Source organism: Zootoca vivipara, chromosome 16 (assembly GCF_965207765.1).
Source record: "Zootoca vivipara chromosome 16, rZooViv2.hap1.1, whole genome shotgun sequence".
NCBI lineage: Eukaryota > Metazoa > Chordata > Lepidosauria > Squamata > Lacertidae > Zootoca > Zootoca vivipara.
In genome coordinates, this window is record NC_142599.1 from 25,065,682 (window position 1) to 25,078,273 (window position 12,592).

The window sequence follows — 12,592 nt, forward strand, 5'->3', positions numbered from 1 at the left end:
CAGATGTTCTGGACTACAAACCCCTTCAGCCCCAGCCAGCAAATTGATGGGAGCACAGTTGTGCTCGCTGAGGCTGATGGGAGTTGTAGTCCAAAAATATATAGGCCAGGGACCAGGTTGGCAAAGGCTGGTTTAATTTGACCTATTTTCTTTACAAGTGAAAAGCAGTGGGGCAGGAAAAGTAACTGTTCATTGGAGAGAACTATGTGGACGATAACCCTGTTGTATTTTGGACCATAGCTCAGTGGCAGGGCAGGTGTTTTGCATGCAAAAGATCCCAGCTTCAGTCCCTGGGATCTCCGGGCAGGACTGGGAGAGAGAGAGAGAGACTCGTACCTGAGACCCCTGAAGAGCCACTGTCAGTCAGCGCAGACAGTCATGATCTAGGTGGACCCAATTAGCTGACTCAGTACAATCGGGCAGCTTCCTATATTCCAACATTCTTGCATGATTGTGGGGTTAGAGGGGATGGTTTCAGAAACCAGGACTAGAAGCCTGAAGCTGACGCAGAAAATGAGAGGGAGCCGGTCTTAAGGAGCAGCTCTGATGCTGAGGAATGGAATGAGGTGCGAGGTCAAACACACCCATCTTAATTAGCAGACGGGGATGACACCTGTCTGCTCAGAAGCTATGCCTTTCTCGGGGTGACGGCAAATCATCCTGAGGTGTGTGAGAGCAGTTGGGCCGTGGGGCTCGGTAGATTGCAAATAGAGACTCCCCTTTGAAACATTATAATTATGGGGCTGAAGCTCAGCGTTGGCCATGGCCTGCTAGCCAAAACGGGTGCCTACAAGAGCCCAAGCCCAAGAGCTACTTTCTCCAAAGTGGCTGCTGTTTCTAATATGGTACTGCAGCCTTCACCAACTTGGAGCTCTCCAGTTGATTCGGACTACAACTCCCATTAGCCTCAGCCAGCAGCCCAGAGCTGCCATGCTGCCTTGGGGCTGATGGGAGTTGTAGTCCAAAGCAGCTGGGCTGCCTGAGTGTTTGTCATCCCAAACATCTGGAGAACAGCGTGCTGGTGAATACTGCCATTTTCTCTGGCTGTTGCTTCAAGCCTTTCTCCCTCTCTCTTTCCCTGCATGGCTGATGGCGTTCATATCACATGTGTGCACTGGTTATAGTTTGCAATGCAGGGTGTTTGCTGTAATACTGTCGGCTGTTCTCTCTCTCTCTGTCGCCCACACTGGCCCTTCTCCTCTGATGGGCTGGCAGGCAGAGGTGGATAAGATGCCTAGCGTGATGCAGAGCATCGAAACCCAACCCTCAGGGCAACTAGAAACCATCCACAGCCACCTCTCTGCCTTCTGAGACATAAGCAGCCCTTGTTTGCTCAGGCACTGATGAGCATACCTTCAAAAACCTGATTTTGAAAAACAGAAGGCAGCTGAGATTCTTCAGAAGTAAATTCGGATGGCCCCCTTTCCTGTCTTTGACACACTAACTCAGGCATCCCCAAACTGCGGCCCTCCAGATGTTTTGGCCTACAACTCCCATGATCCCTAGCTAAGAGGACCAGTGGTCAGAGATGATGGGAATTGTAGTCCAAAACATCTGGAGGGCTGAAGTTTGGGGGTGCCTGCACTAACTCCTGCTTTGCTTCTGAGGCCTTTTCAAGCACAGACGGTGCTCCCTCCTGTCTTGCTGATCCTTGCTGCGGAAGAGAATCTTGCAGGTCCCATCCACCCTATTGCACCCTATTGTCCGGGTGGGGTGGGTGGCAGGCAGGTTGCCTCAGAATTTCCCAGCAAAAGGCTTTGGCAGCTCTTCACGCTTTCCTCTCAAGCAGTTTTGACAGCTGAGGAGGGGAGGGGTGACAGAAACTGCAGACACCCTAAGCAAGAATGGGACGGTGCAGCCAAGCAGGCTGGTGGGGGGGGGATGGACGGACAGACAGAACAGGACGGGACACCCGACATTCAGGTTGCACTGTGTTCACATCACACCCCGAAAGGCATCTCAGCAGAACTGCCTCCAGGGAATCCTGAAGGGAGCTTGACAGCTCCTTGAGAGGCAAGTGAATTTCCCCCTTGTTCAAATATTTGAGGCACTGTCTCTTGGGGTTTGATTGCAACCCCAAGAGGGTTCCCCTCCTCTCCTTGTCATGGGAGTTTCACACAAGACAGAGACCCGTTTTTCACAGCACAAAAAGCTTTTTTTAATTTCAAGAAACTTTGGGTGTTGAAACCAACATGAAGCAGAATGACAACAGCAGGTCTAAGAAGCACTGGTGCCTCTTCCCACCCCAAAGCACTTGAGGGGGGTGGTGGCATTTAGTGTGAAAAATAAATCATGCAGAAAAACAGGCCCAAACCTTATTATTTCCACAGCCCTGAGCACTGCAGTTTTCTGTTTACTGTCTTGGCGATTCAGGATGGCGTATTCTCGGGCAACCTTGGCCTGTTCAGCCTTGATAACTCTCCTTGATTTTCATGTGAGATAGTTAGCACACTTTTCAGTCCTGTCGTGCTGAACTGTGTGGGTTGTGCCATTTGCTGGGCAGTGGCTGCCCATGGTTTGGCCAGCCCCACCTGGAGATGCCAGCGGTGATGCTGCTGAGGAGTATGATCATTCATTGCCTGCCCTTCACCCTAAAGCCCCAGGATGGGTTACAATATTAAAACACAATGTAAAAAAAGCAAGTGTAAAGCTACTTACAGCCACAGAAATAAGGCGGGGTCTAGAAATAACACCTCTCAGGTACCAAAGCATAAAGAGGGGCGTCTTCAGCATTCAACGGAAGCTGTTAAGTGAAGGTGCCAGGCTCACCCCGGTGGGGAGTTCCAGATCTTAGGTGCTGCTACAGAGACGGCCATCTCCCAGGTCATCTCCACCCTGAACATCTAAGGGCAGTGGTACAACCAAGGCCCCCCACCCACTGACCTTAGCATCCTAGAGGATCTGGAGAGAAGGAGGAGGTTTCGCTGATATTTAGGGTCTGAGTCATTTAGGGCTTTAAACACTTACATGAGCGTCTTGAATTGGCCCCCGGAAAGGAGCCAGGAACCTGGGTTATTATACATAGTCCATGGTGAGAGAAGTGCACACTTTATTTAAAATAAATAACCCACTGTATCAGCCAGTTTTCCCCCAGCATCTACCTAATTCTGTAACTAAGCTCCCCACCTTCATCCTTTCTTACCTTTATCCCTCACCTGTTGTCCAAGTTGCCTTGTCAACCTGCTAGTCACTTTGGACCAGGACACTCCCATCAACTCCAGTCGGCACAGCTGCTTTGAACGCCCGACTCTCATTAGTCCCAGCCATATGATGCTGCCACTGGATGGGAGCCTGGCCGTGATGACTGGGGCTGATGGGAGTTGTAGTGCAAAACACCTGGAGGGGACCCAGGTCGGGGCAGTTGTTCTTGCACTTCCCTCTTTATCTCTTTTTGTTCTTGTAAAATTTCTGCAGGCTACTGCTGCACACTCTGCTACTTAACACGACCACCAACAGAACTTTCTAATTTGCGTATTGTTTGTAGCTATAGATCAGTATCCTCCAAGTGTATCTGTTTAGTAGACAAAGTATCCATTCTTCCTCTGTGTTTAAGCAACTGATTAATGGCAGAGGTTCAACTGCATCTCATAACCAAACCAACCTGCCAACTCTCACTCTTTATGCCAAGTGAGCAGGGCCGTCTTAAGCCCATCCAGCGCCCTGGCGCTAGGTCCCTCCAGCGCCCCCCTCCAGAGCCTCTCCAAGGGCCCGGGAGTGCCAAGTAGACCGCGGCAGCAGCGGGAGGCCACCTCCGAGGACTCCGCGCTGCGCCTCCTTCTCGTTTCCCCAGCGCTAGGTTCCGCTCAGTCAAGCTTCGCCACCAGCGCACGCACCGCGGGACCAGCAAGAGGTGCTTGGGCGCTGTGCGCGCGCTGGTGGCGAAGCTCGACTGAGCGGAACCCAGCGCTGGGGAAACGAGAAGGAGGCGCAGCGCGGAGTCCTCGAAGAAGGAGCGCAGTCCTGGCCAGATCGCCGGAACCCTGCGCTCACTTGGCGCCCTTCCAGCGCCCGGCGCCGTGGTTTTCCGCACCACTAGCCTCTATGGCTAGGACGGGCCTGCAAGTGAGGTGTGGCTGGTTATATATAAATGCAATGAACGAATTTGCAATTTAAAATACACTTCCTGTGCTGCATAATCTTGCAGTTAATACTTCCCATGTTTTGTTTGATGGGAGCCATGTCACTACTAGACCTCAAGGAACATTTTGACTCATTGGGCTTGTTTGTGGTCACAGGTGGCTGTGACAAAATGCTCATAGAGTGCACACGGTGTGCTGCTCTTCAGCCCATGGTGATCCAGCTGTGTTGCTTTTAGAGCAGGTTGGGAAATGCAATTGCTAATACGCCTAAACGTTCCCCGAAAATGGATTCCTGCACATACTCTGCTTGTGAAGCTGCCAGGGGCAGTTGGCTGCTCACAGAAGACAAACGCTGGACTCGAGGAAGCCTTGATCTGGACCAACAGCAGGGCAGCTTCCTACCTTGCTCACGGATTCGTCCTCCTCTGCACATGATCCCCCTCATCATCACAGCTGGAGGGGGGAACTGTGATATGCAAGCTTCTTTGGCAGCAATCCTGCATCCAGGTGGTCACATGACCAGGTCCTCAGCAGCCCACCTCCCTCCCCACTCAACCTTAAGCAATGTGTGTCTATTTTTCCATTCTAATGTTAGCAATGGGTATGTGCATAGGGCGCCATCTTGTGGTAGGTAATTTTATAAACCTTGCTCGTGCCTTCCCTTCAGTAGTGTGTGTATTTGCACTTGCTAGATCTGATGAACTGGGTTTCTGGTACACTTAACAGGCTCTCTGTCAGTACAATGTGTTTTTTGGCGTGGGGTTTGGGACAACCTTGCCTTCCAAGGGGCCCCTTTTCCAAATGCCGGTGTGTCTGAGGCTGGTCCGGAGGGATCAGAGACTTGCTCCATTGGCATTTTAATGAGAGCCTACCAAATTTCCCCTTATTGAAACAACTCACCAACAGAAATGCCGCTGTCCTTTGAAATTTGCACTCTGAATCTTGCAGTGCAGTTTTGTAAATGGAAAAAGTGTACAAAAATGTGTTCTTGTGGGGAAGGCATGCACAAAAATGTATAGAGTGGGACCTTGACTTATGAACTACTCGACATCCAATGTTTTCAACTTACGAGCAGAAAAAGTGGCCGTGCGCTTACGATTTTGTCGACATCCAAACGGAAAACCCGTTCGCGGCTAGATGCGGTTTCCTCGACTTTTTCCGTTTCCAATGCATTCCTATGGGAAACCGCTTTTCCTATGGGAAACTTGACTTACAAAGTTTTCGACCTACGAGTGTGCATTCAGAACGGATTAAATTCGTAAGTCGAGGTCCCACTGTATTCGTGAAAATAACATGAAATAAAACATTGCGATCCCTGCATTTAGGGGGTTGGACTGATCCTTGGGTCCCTTCCAACTCTGTGATTTTATGATTCTAAAGGAATACATCATACTAGGGGAAATTGCTTGCAAAGGCCCTACTGGCGTGCCTTCAGCTTCTGAAACCTTGTCCCCCTTTTCTTTTCAGATTACCAGTTGACCAGCGCGGATCTCTCATCCCTCTCATCATTCAGTTCTGGTCTGTCTCTGAGCAACATTTCTGCTTGGCAGCAGCAGCAGCAGCAGCAGCAGCAGCAACAGCAGCAGCAGCAACAACAACAACAGCAACAACAACAACAGCAGCAACAGCAACAGCAACAGCAACAGCAACAGCAACAGCAACAGCATCTGGTTCCTGTATCATTAAGTAACTTAATGTAAGTGCATTGCAATAATCCACCCCTGTTGCAAAATAGGGCAAAATAGTGGCATGGCCAATGTGTATATGTTACATGTGTGCAAACAGACAACATAGTATGCATATAGGCTATGCACAATCACCATACATGCACATTCAGCACACATCCTCACCAAACATACAGGCACAAAGGACTCAATGTCTCTCTTTCTCTCCCTTGGAGAGTCTGAAGGGTTGGAGTGACAAGACCAGGAAGGCTGCATTTGACCCCTAGGCCTGAGGTTCCCCACCCTTGAGATAAACCATCCTCTCTGCCCCTTTGAGATTTTCCTTTGAGACCTTGCTTTCTTCATGCATGCTTTTGCTGCCGTCTCATCTCCTCCCTGCCTTTCCACTGCGGGCACTGATGTAAATTTTTACAGCAGCAATAACAGTCGTAGAATCTATAGCATCTTGTCCTGAGATATGTGAGGACACGGGTAAGGAAAGTCACTGGAGGAGGAGGAAGGATGCTAAATTATTCCAGTGAATTGCAAACAGCATGTGGAAACAGATAACTTTTTAACAGGACGTCCCCAACCTGGTGCCCTCTGTGTTTTGGACTACAATTCCCCTCAGCCACAGCATTCTCCAGCCATACTGGCTGGGGCTGATGGGAGCTGTGATCCAAAACATATGGAGTATGCCTCAAGAGGGACATAGCAGATAAGTTTGGGGCAAAGCTTCAGCCCTCTTACAACACATTTTGCCATTCTAGCATAAGTGATGCACAAATAGAGGCAAATTGCCACAATTCAGGCAGGTCGGCAGAATTCAGAATATAGAATTCTGTCTTGCCTTTTAAGTGCATATACAGCTCTGCCCTCAAAGCTCCCCACTTACCATAAAACCTCTGAATTTCTCCCCAGTGTGCAGTGTTTGAGTCAAACAAGTAGATTGGTGTGTGCCATGTCAGCAAATTGGATGGGGTGTGTATGTGTAGAGGGTGGTTGAGCCCAAGCAATACTACCAGGAGGTGGAACGTGGGTCAGAACATTCCTGCCACTTGCATGACTTTGATCCAAAGTTATGTGATCTAATTGAACATAGATTTTGCAATTGCTTGCTGCAAGAACTGGGCTTTTTTGTGGGGCATGGTAGAAACTACATCCTGGCCTACAGTTACCAAAAAATGTTGGTGCTGAGCTCTGCTTTCTGTCCCAGAGCACCCTTCAGCCATGATTTCTCCTCAGTCACATGTTGTGCTGCTGGCAGAAATTTCTTGGGGGAGCTGACACGAATCTGTCACTGGAGCAAAAAACCCAACCGGTCACCGTCTCAACTTCCGACCTGCGAGAGGCCAAGGGCTAGTTTGTTACATAAGCAAGGTCAGCTAAATGACTCTGTGTTGACTGAATCTGGTGGAAGAGGCACCTCTTTTGCCCCAGGACCTCTGCAGCTCATTTGCAAAGCCCAGAGCTCAGCAGCAGAGGACAGTCTCTGCCTGCAGAAGGTCCCAGGTTCCCTTGCTGATATCTCCCAACAAAAGGGACCTCAGTTCTAGGCAAAGGACCCCTTGGAGAGCCCCCAAAATCCAGAGCTAGATGGACCCAGGGCCTGATGCCATTGAAGTCAACTCTCTGAATGCTGACATTTTCAAGGCCACAGCTCAATGCTAGACCACCTGCTTTGCATTTTGTTTCTCCTTGCAAATTTATAGAGAGAGTACGCCAAACATGTAAAATAACCTGCAGCTGAACAGATCATAAGAAAGCCAAATTAAAAAGTATATACGCTAAGACATTGAGAGTCCCTTGTTGGCTCCAGGAAATTCATGTGGACATCTCTGGTCTCACTCGCAGGTCTCGCTATCCAAACACAACACATTCTCAGGACATTGTTTGTTAAGCGAGCATTTGCATTACGACAGTTTCCATTGATTCCTATAGGGAGATTTCTAATGCGTTCCCAACCACGGAATTTCGACCCCCCAGAATAATGGAAAAACTTGGGGAAACCCTCCCAAAACCTTGCAAAAGGGCAAACAAGGAATGAAAAAAAAATTGCTCTCTCCTCCTTCCTCTCCCCCTCCCTTCCACCATGGTTTCTGGCAAAATGACTGCCGCGGACAAGCAACCCACAAAAAACAAGAGTTGTTTAAGGCTGCTTATTTGTTTACAGTCCTACATGCAGGTCCAGCTGTTTGGCTGTCTGAATCTGCGGTGTGTATAGCGAGGTTTGGGTGCTAATTCCTCATGTTTGGATAGCGGGACCTGCGTGTAACACTAAACCAAAGCATAGCGTTACATGTTAGTGTTCACCACACCTGGTAGTAGGCAGGGCATGGGGAATTCTAAAAGATGTCCAAAAGAAGAAAATACGTTTTTTCATGTGCTTTTCTTCTGCTGCTGTGTGCCCCTCCACCAAATAATTTCTCAGTCAGCCTCTAGCTCAGGCATCCCCAAACTTCGGCCCTCCAGATGTTTTGGACTACAATTCCCATCATCCCTGACCACTGGTCCTCTTAGCTAGGGATCATGGGAGTTGTAGGCCAAAACATCTGGAGGACCGCAGTTTGGGGATGCCTGCTCTAGCTCTTTCTATACTCAGGCTTGCAGTTCTCACTCAGTTGCTCTTTCTTCCCTTCACGCTCTCCTTTTTAAACTCACTTCTCTGTAAACTGCTCGCTGTGGGTTTCCCACCCTATCTCTTCTTTTTTGAAGCTGCCCCTTGCAAATCAACCCCAAAGGCCCACACTCCCCCTGTAGGTGGTCCCAGCCTTGGGGCATGCAGAAAAAGGTGTGAAATCGAACTAGGAGATCTCAGGTCCTGGCTTCCCAGGTCTCTTATTTCCAAATCTGTGAAGTTTGGAATGGTTTGTTCTGCCATCTTGATTCAAAATGGCGCCCATAGATGAAAACTACCTCCTCCGTCTCAGGAACTTTCAACTTTTTGAAGTGTGTGTATGATGTTGTATTGTGTTTTACTATTTTTTGTTGGGAGCCGCCAACAGAGAACGGACAGTCCCGTTTCCAAAACAATATGCTGGATAAATAAATGAGCCCCTGTGTGCCTGTGTCTCCTCCCCCCCTTGCAGACAAGGAACCCACCTGTCCCACGCCAGCACCTTGACCGTCAACACCAATCCCAACATCAGTATCAAGTCGGAGCCTGTTTCACCCAACCGGGAACGCAACACGGCCACCCCGCTCTCCTCCTTCCCTCACCAGGCCCGGCATGAGCCTACGGGACGATCACCCGTCGACAGCCTCAGCAGCAACGCCAGCTCCTATGAGGGCAACGAGCGGGAAGATCAGTCCCGGGGCGACTTTGGCTCCTCTCTCGGCCTCCTGAGACCCACTGCCGAGGCCGAGGGGGAGAACCCGTCCGTGAAGCGCATGCGGTTGGACGCTTGGGTGACATAACTGCCTCCCCCGGCGGCCCAGCGCCCTCCGTCAGAGCTGGTTTCCGCTCTCCTGCGTGTGTGTCTGGGGGGGCGGGGGAGGCAGTGGTTGGGGAAGTGGGGGGGAACGAGGAGGGGAGGTGTGGGAGGGGGGAGGCACAGGGTGGGCCGGGCGGGCGGGAGGGGGGCTTATTATAAACTGCCTGAGAAATAGCTTTAGGATTTTGTAGGCGTCCGTTCTAGCGACATTATGCAGTACATTTATATATTTAAAAAAAGGCTCTTGAGGACCGTTTTGAGAGCCACTCAAAAGTCTGACTATATAACCCCCCTTACTAGTCACCAAACTCTCTCCCGGCCCTGGGTCCCACCTGACACAGCCCCTGGTGCGAATGCCAGCCCTGGGCTAGGCCGAGGCTGGTGTAAGGAAACGTCTAGGGTGGGAGGGGGTGGGAAGGGTGGGGTATCTTGGGTGGCAGATGGGGCGAGGCTTGGCAGACTGCCATTTATTTGTCTATGGCTGGTCCTAATGTAGAGACGAGAGAGAGAAGAGTGCCTTTGGAAAGTCAGAGTTGTTACAAAGAGCTAGGAGGAAGAGTGTCTGTTTGCAGGCTTTGGGTGGTAGGGGCAATAGGCAGCTCAAGGAACATTAGCTTTAAAGGTGGGGGGCAGTTTGTAGTTCGGCACAACTTGGCAGAAGGATGGTGGAGATTGGAGACACCTGCTTCGAATCTCGCCTGACGGTGTCTTGTACGGAGACATGGTTGTGTGTTTCGTTTTGCTTTGTTTTTTTTTTTTTTTTAAAAAAGAAATTAGTTTATCCAGGTAAACGAAGGCTGGAGAAATGCAATAGCTTTAAGAGAGCTGAATCTCTAATCCGGTGTTTCCCAAACTTTTGATAATCTGGGATGCAGGGTTTTTTTTCTGGAGGGAAAACAAAGAGGCACACTTTGTCCATAGCACTCCAAAAAGGGATATCTCCGAGGAAAAGGGGCAGGAACTCCTTGTCCAGTCCATTTGGCCCCCTGGCACACCACCCGCCCACAGGATTGGACCTCTTTGTGGCTACCCAGGCGTCCGTAGGGATCTTCACTCTTTTGCGTTGATGTCGCTGCCCTTGCATTGATTGATGGATGCATCCAACATGATGGCTTAATGCTCCCAGGCATGCTGGGCACCTTTTCTCTTTGGCAACTGGGAATTGTCCCTCTGGCAGGGACAACGGAACAGTGGAAGTGGGTAAACCGGGGCAGCCACTGAACTGGGGTGCGTGAACATCCACAGATGTGGAACAGTCAGGGAAGGTGGTCCTTCCATTCTAGAAAGCTTTCCCTGAGTTGACGTGGTCACGACTTTGCATTATCGCTTCAGGGTGTGCCGATGGCGTGTGCTGTCTCCTCTGCGAGGCAGTACACCCTGAGAAGTCCTGAGAGGGTCAGGTTAAAAATGGGGCACCTTGCAATCTAGAGGGTGGTGATGCCAGGCGTGGGCCATCCGCTGTCCTTCATCACAGGGAGCTCTGCTTCAGGGGGGCTTGCTGGAGCCTCTTCACACTTGCCACCACATGTTCACTCGCAACCACAGTTCCCATCAGGGTGCTTGCTTCCCCCCCCCAAACACCTACTTACCTTCAGTGCATCCTTCCCCCTTGTTACTAGGCTGAAATCTTAGGCAATTACTTGAACAGGTTTTGGCTGATCCAGTCATCGAGTAAATCTGCATAAATTGGAGTAGGAGAGAAAACAATCATTTTGGAGGAAAGAAAAAAACAACCCTTGGCCTCACTTGGACTGACTCTGCAGCCTCCGAGAACTCCCATGGGCAGATTTTTTATTTTTGCTTTTGTTTAATATGTATTTATTTAAATAATCGGTGCCCAGGCAATGGAGGAGGGGGCGAGGTTTTTTATAAAGTCAATTAAAATGTTTTTTTGAATGGGTTAACTTAACCTATTACCTGACTTAAGGCTGCAATCCTCACCTCACTTACCTGGGAACAAGCCTCACTGAATTCAACAGGGCTCACATCTGAGTAGACGTGGTTGGGACTGTGCTATGAATCGGGTAGCCCTGATTTTTATGGGTTGTGTTTTTTTGTGGTTTTTTTTAAAGAACCTGCTGGGTGAAAAGGCTCTTAAGAAGATGTCCCTGGCTGTGTTGATTAGGAAGCACATTGAAGGGCCCCACTTCAATTCATAAGGGAATCAAACACTTGTGGGGTTCCCCTTTCTCTTTGGTCTGAGTAACTGTGCGGAAAAAGTCCATGGCCATCTTTCCAGCAGCAATCCTGGGAGCAAATCTAATTGGACTCTGTGGACATCTAGGATCGCATGGTTGTCCTCCTACGAGGAGGAGGGGGTAGTCAACCTGCTGCCTTCTGGATGCTTTGGACTACAGCTCCCATTGACCCCAGTCCCCACAGCCAATAGTGATGGGAACTGTAGTACGCAACATCTAGAGGGCACCATGTTAACTATACATGACCCAGAGCATTCCAGTTTTTCCAAACTCACTTTACTAGTCCCTGTCTTGGCTCCTGACTCCAGGAGCAGACAGGCATCCCTCATCAAGTGGAGCCTTGAGAGTCCAGGGCAGGTGGGTCAGATGATTTGGCACCAGCAAAAAGCCTGTGGGCAGGGTGATTTGCCTCCTCCCTTTCCCACGGAAAAACCCTGTGTCCCTCCACGGGGAATTTAACTACGAAAGGAGGGCAGTCGTGTTGTTAGCTCAGGAATCTTGTATCGAAGGGCTGTCTGGGAGCTCCTGGAGGGGAATGGTGGGGCGCATTCCTCCGCTTGAGAGCTGCCAAGTGGGGCAGGGGGTATCAGGGCTCAGTGTGTCGTTTTTTTTAATATTTGGGAAGGTAGGGGGTTAGGCTTTGTTTACGTTCATTCTTGTCCAGAGTTGGGCTTCCAAGCCCCGCACGACCTGCAGGCTGGCTTCCTTGGCCGTCTCAACACGCAGGGCGTCCTTTGGCACGGAATCGGTTCTGGCTCTGCCCCTCTTGCAGGGAGGGCAGCTGTTGCTCCTGCAGTAGCCCCCCGAAAAGCTTGCATAGTGGTTGGGGAGAGAGGCAGAGAGGCATGCAACTCTGGGCAGGCCGAAAGGGGGGGGGGGGCTTGGTGCATGGAGAGAGCAGGATTGCTCTGCTGCTCCCCTGGCATAGCTCAGAGTGTGTGTGCATCCAGTCGTTGCACATATCCCCCCCACCCTGCCACCGTTGCAGTGGGACGTTGCAAGCCGCTGCTGCTGGTTTTGTCTTTTGTGCATCCACAAATCCACTGCGAATCTTCCACGTCGACTTCCCTTGGCCCACCCCACCCTCTTCCTGCACAGCTTTGCATATTCCCCCAGCTAGCCTGCAAATAAATGTTTTTTCCCTCCTCTTGTCAGGAGACTTACGGCAGGAATCGCGGACATTTCACGAGAAAACCACCCCCATCGGCTAATAAGCC

At 50.3% G+C, this 12,592-nt stretch overlaps 1 protein-coding gene across 13 annotated transcripts in view; it reads left to right on the top strand.

Annotated features, from left to right (window-relative positions):
• MEF2D (myocyte enhancer factor 2D) overlaps positions 1-9,259 on the top strand; it is a 145,291-nt gene extending 136,032 nt beyond the window's left edge. For 3 of the 13 annotated variants that reach the window (XM_088659088.1, XM_035098751.3, XM_035098752.3), the window contains 2 exons: positions 5,547-5,775; positions 8,833-9,259. In XM_088659088.1, the coding sequence (XP_088515214.1) occupies positions 5,547-5,775; positions 8,833-9,160 (557 nt within the window). In that variant the 3' untranslated portion in view covers positions 9,161-9,259. The remainder of the gene's footprint in view (positions 1-5,546; positions 5,776-8,832) is intronic. The other 10 variants (XM_088659087.1, XM_035098747.3, XM_035098750.3 and 7 more) reach the window with 6 other exon arrangements.
• Positions 9,260-12,592: the final 3,333 nt, after the last annotated feature.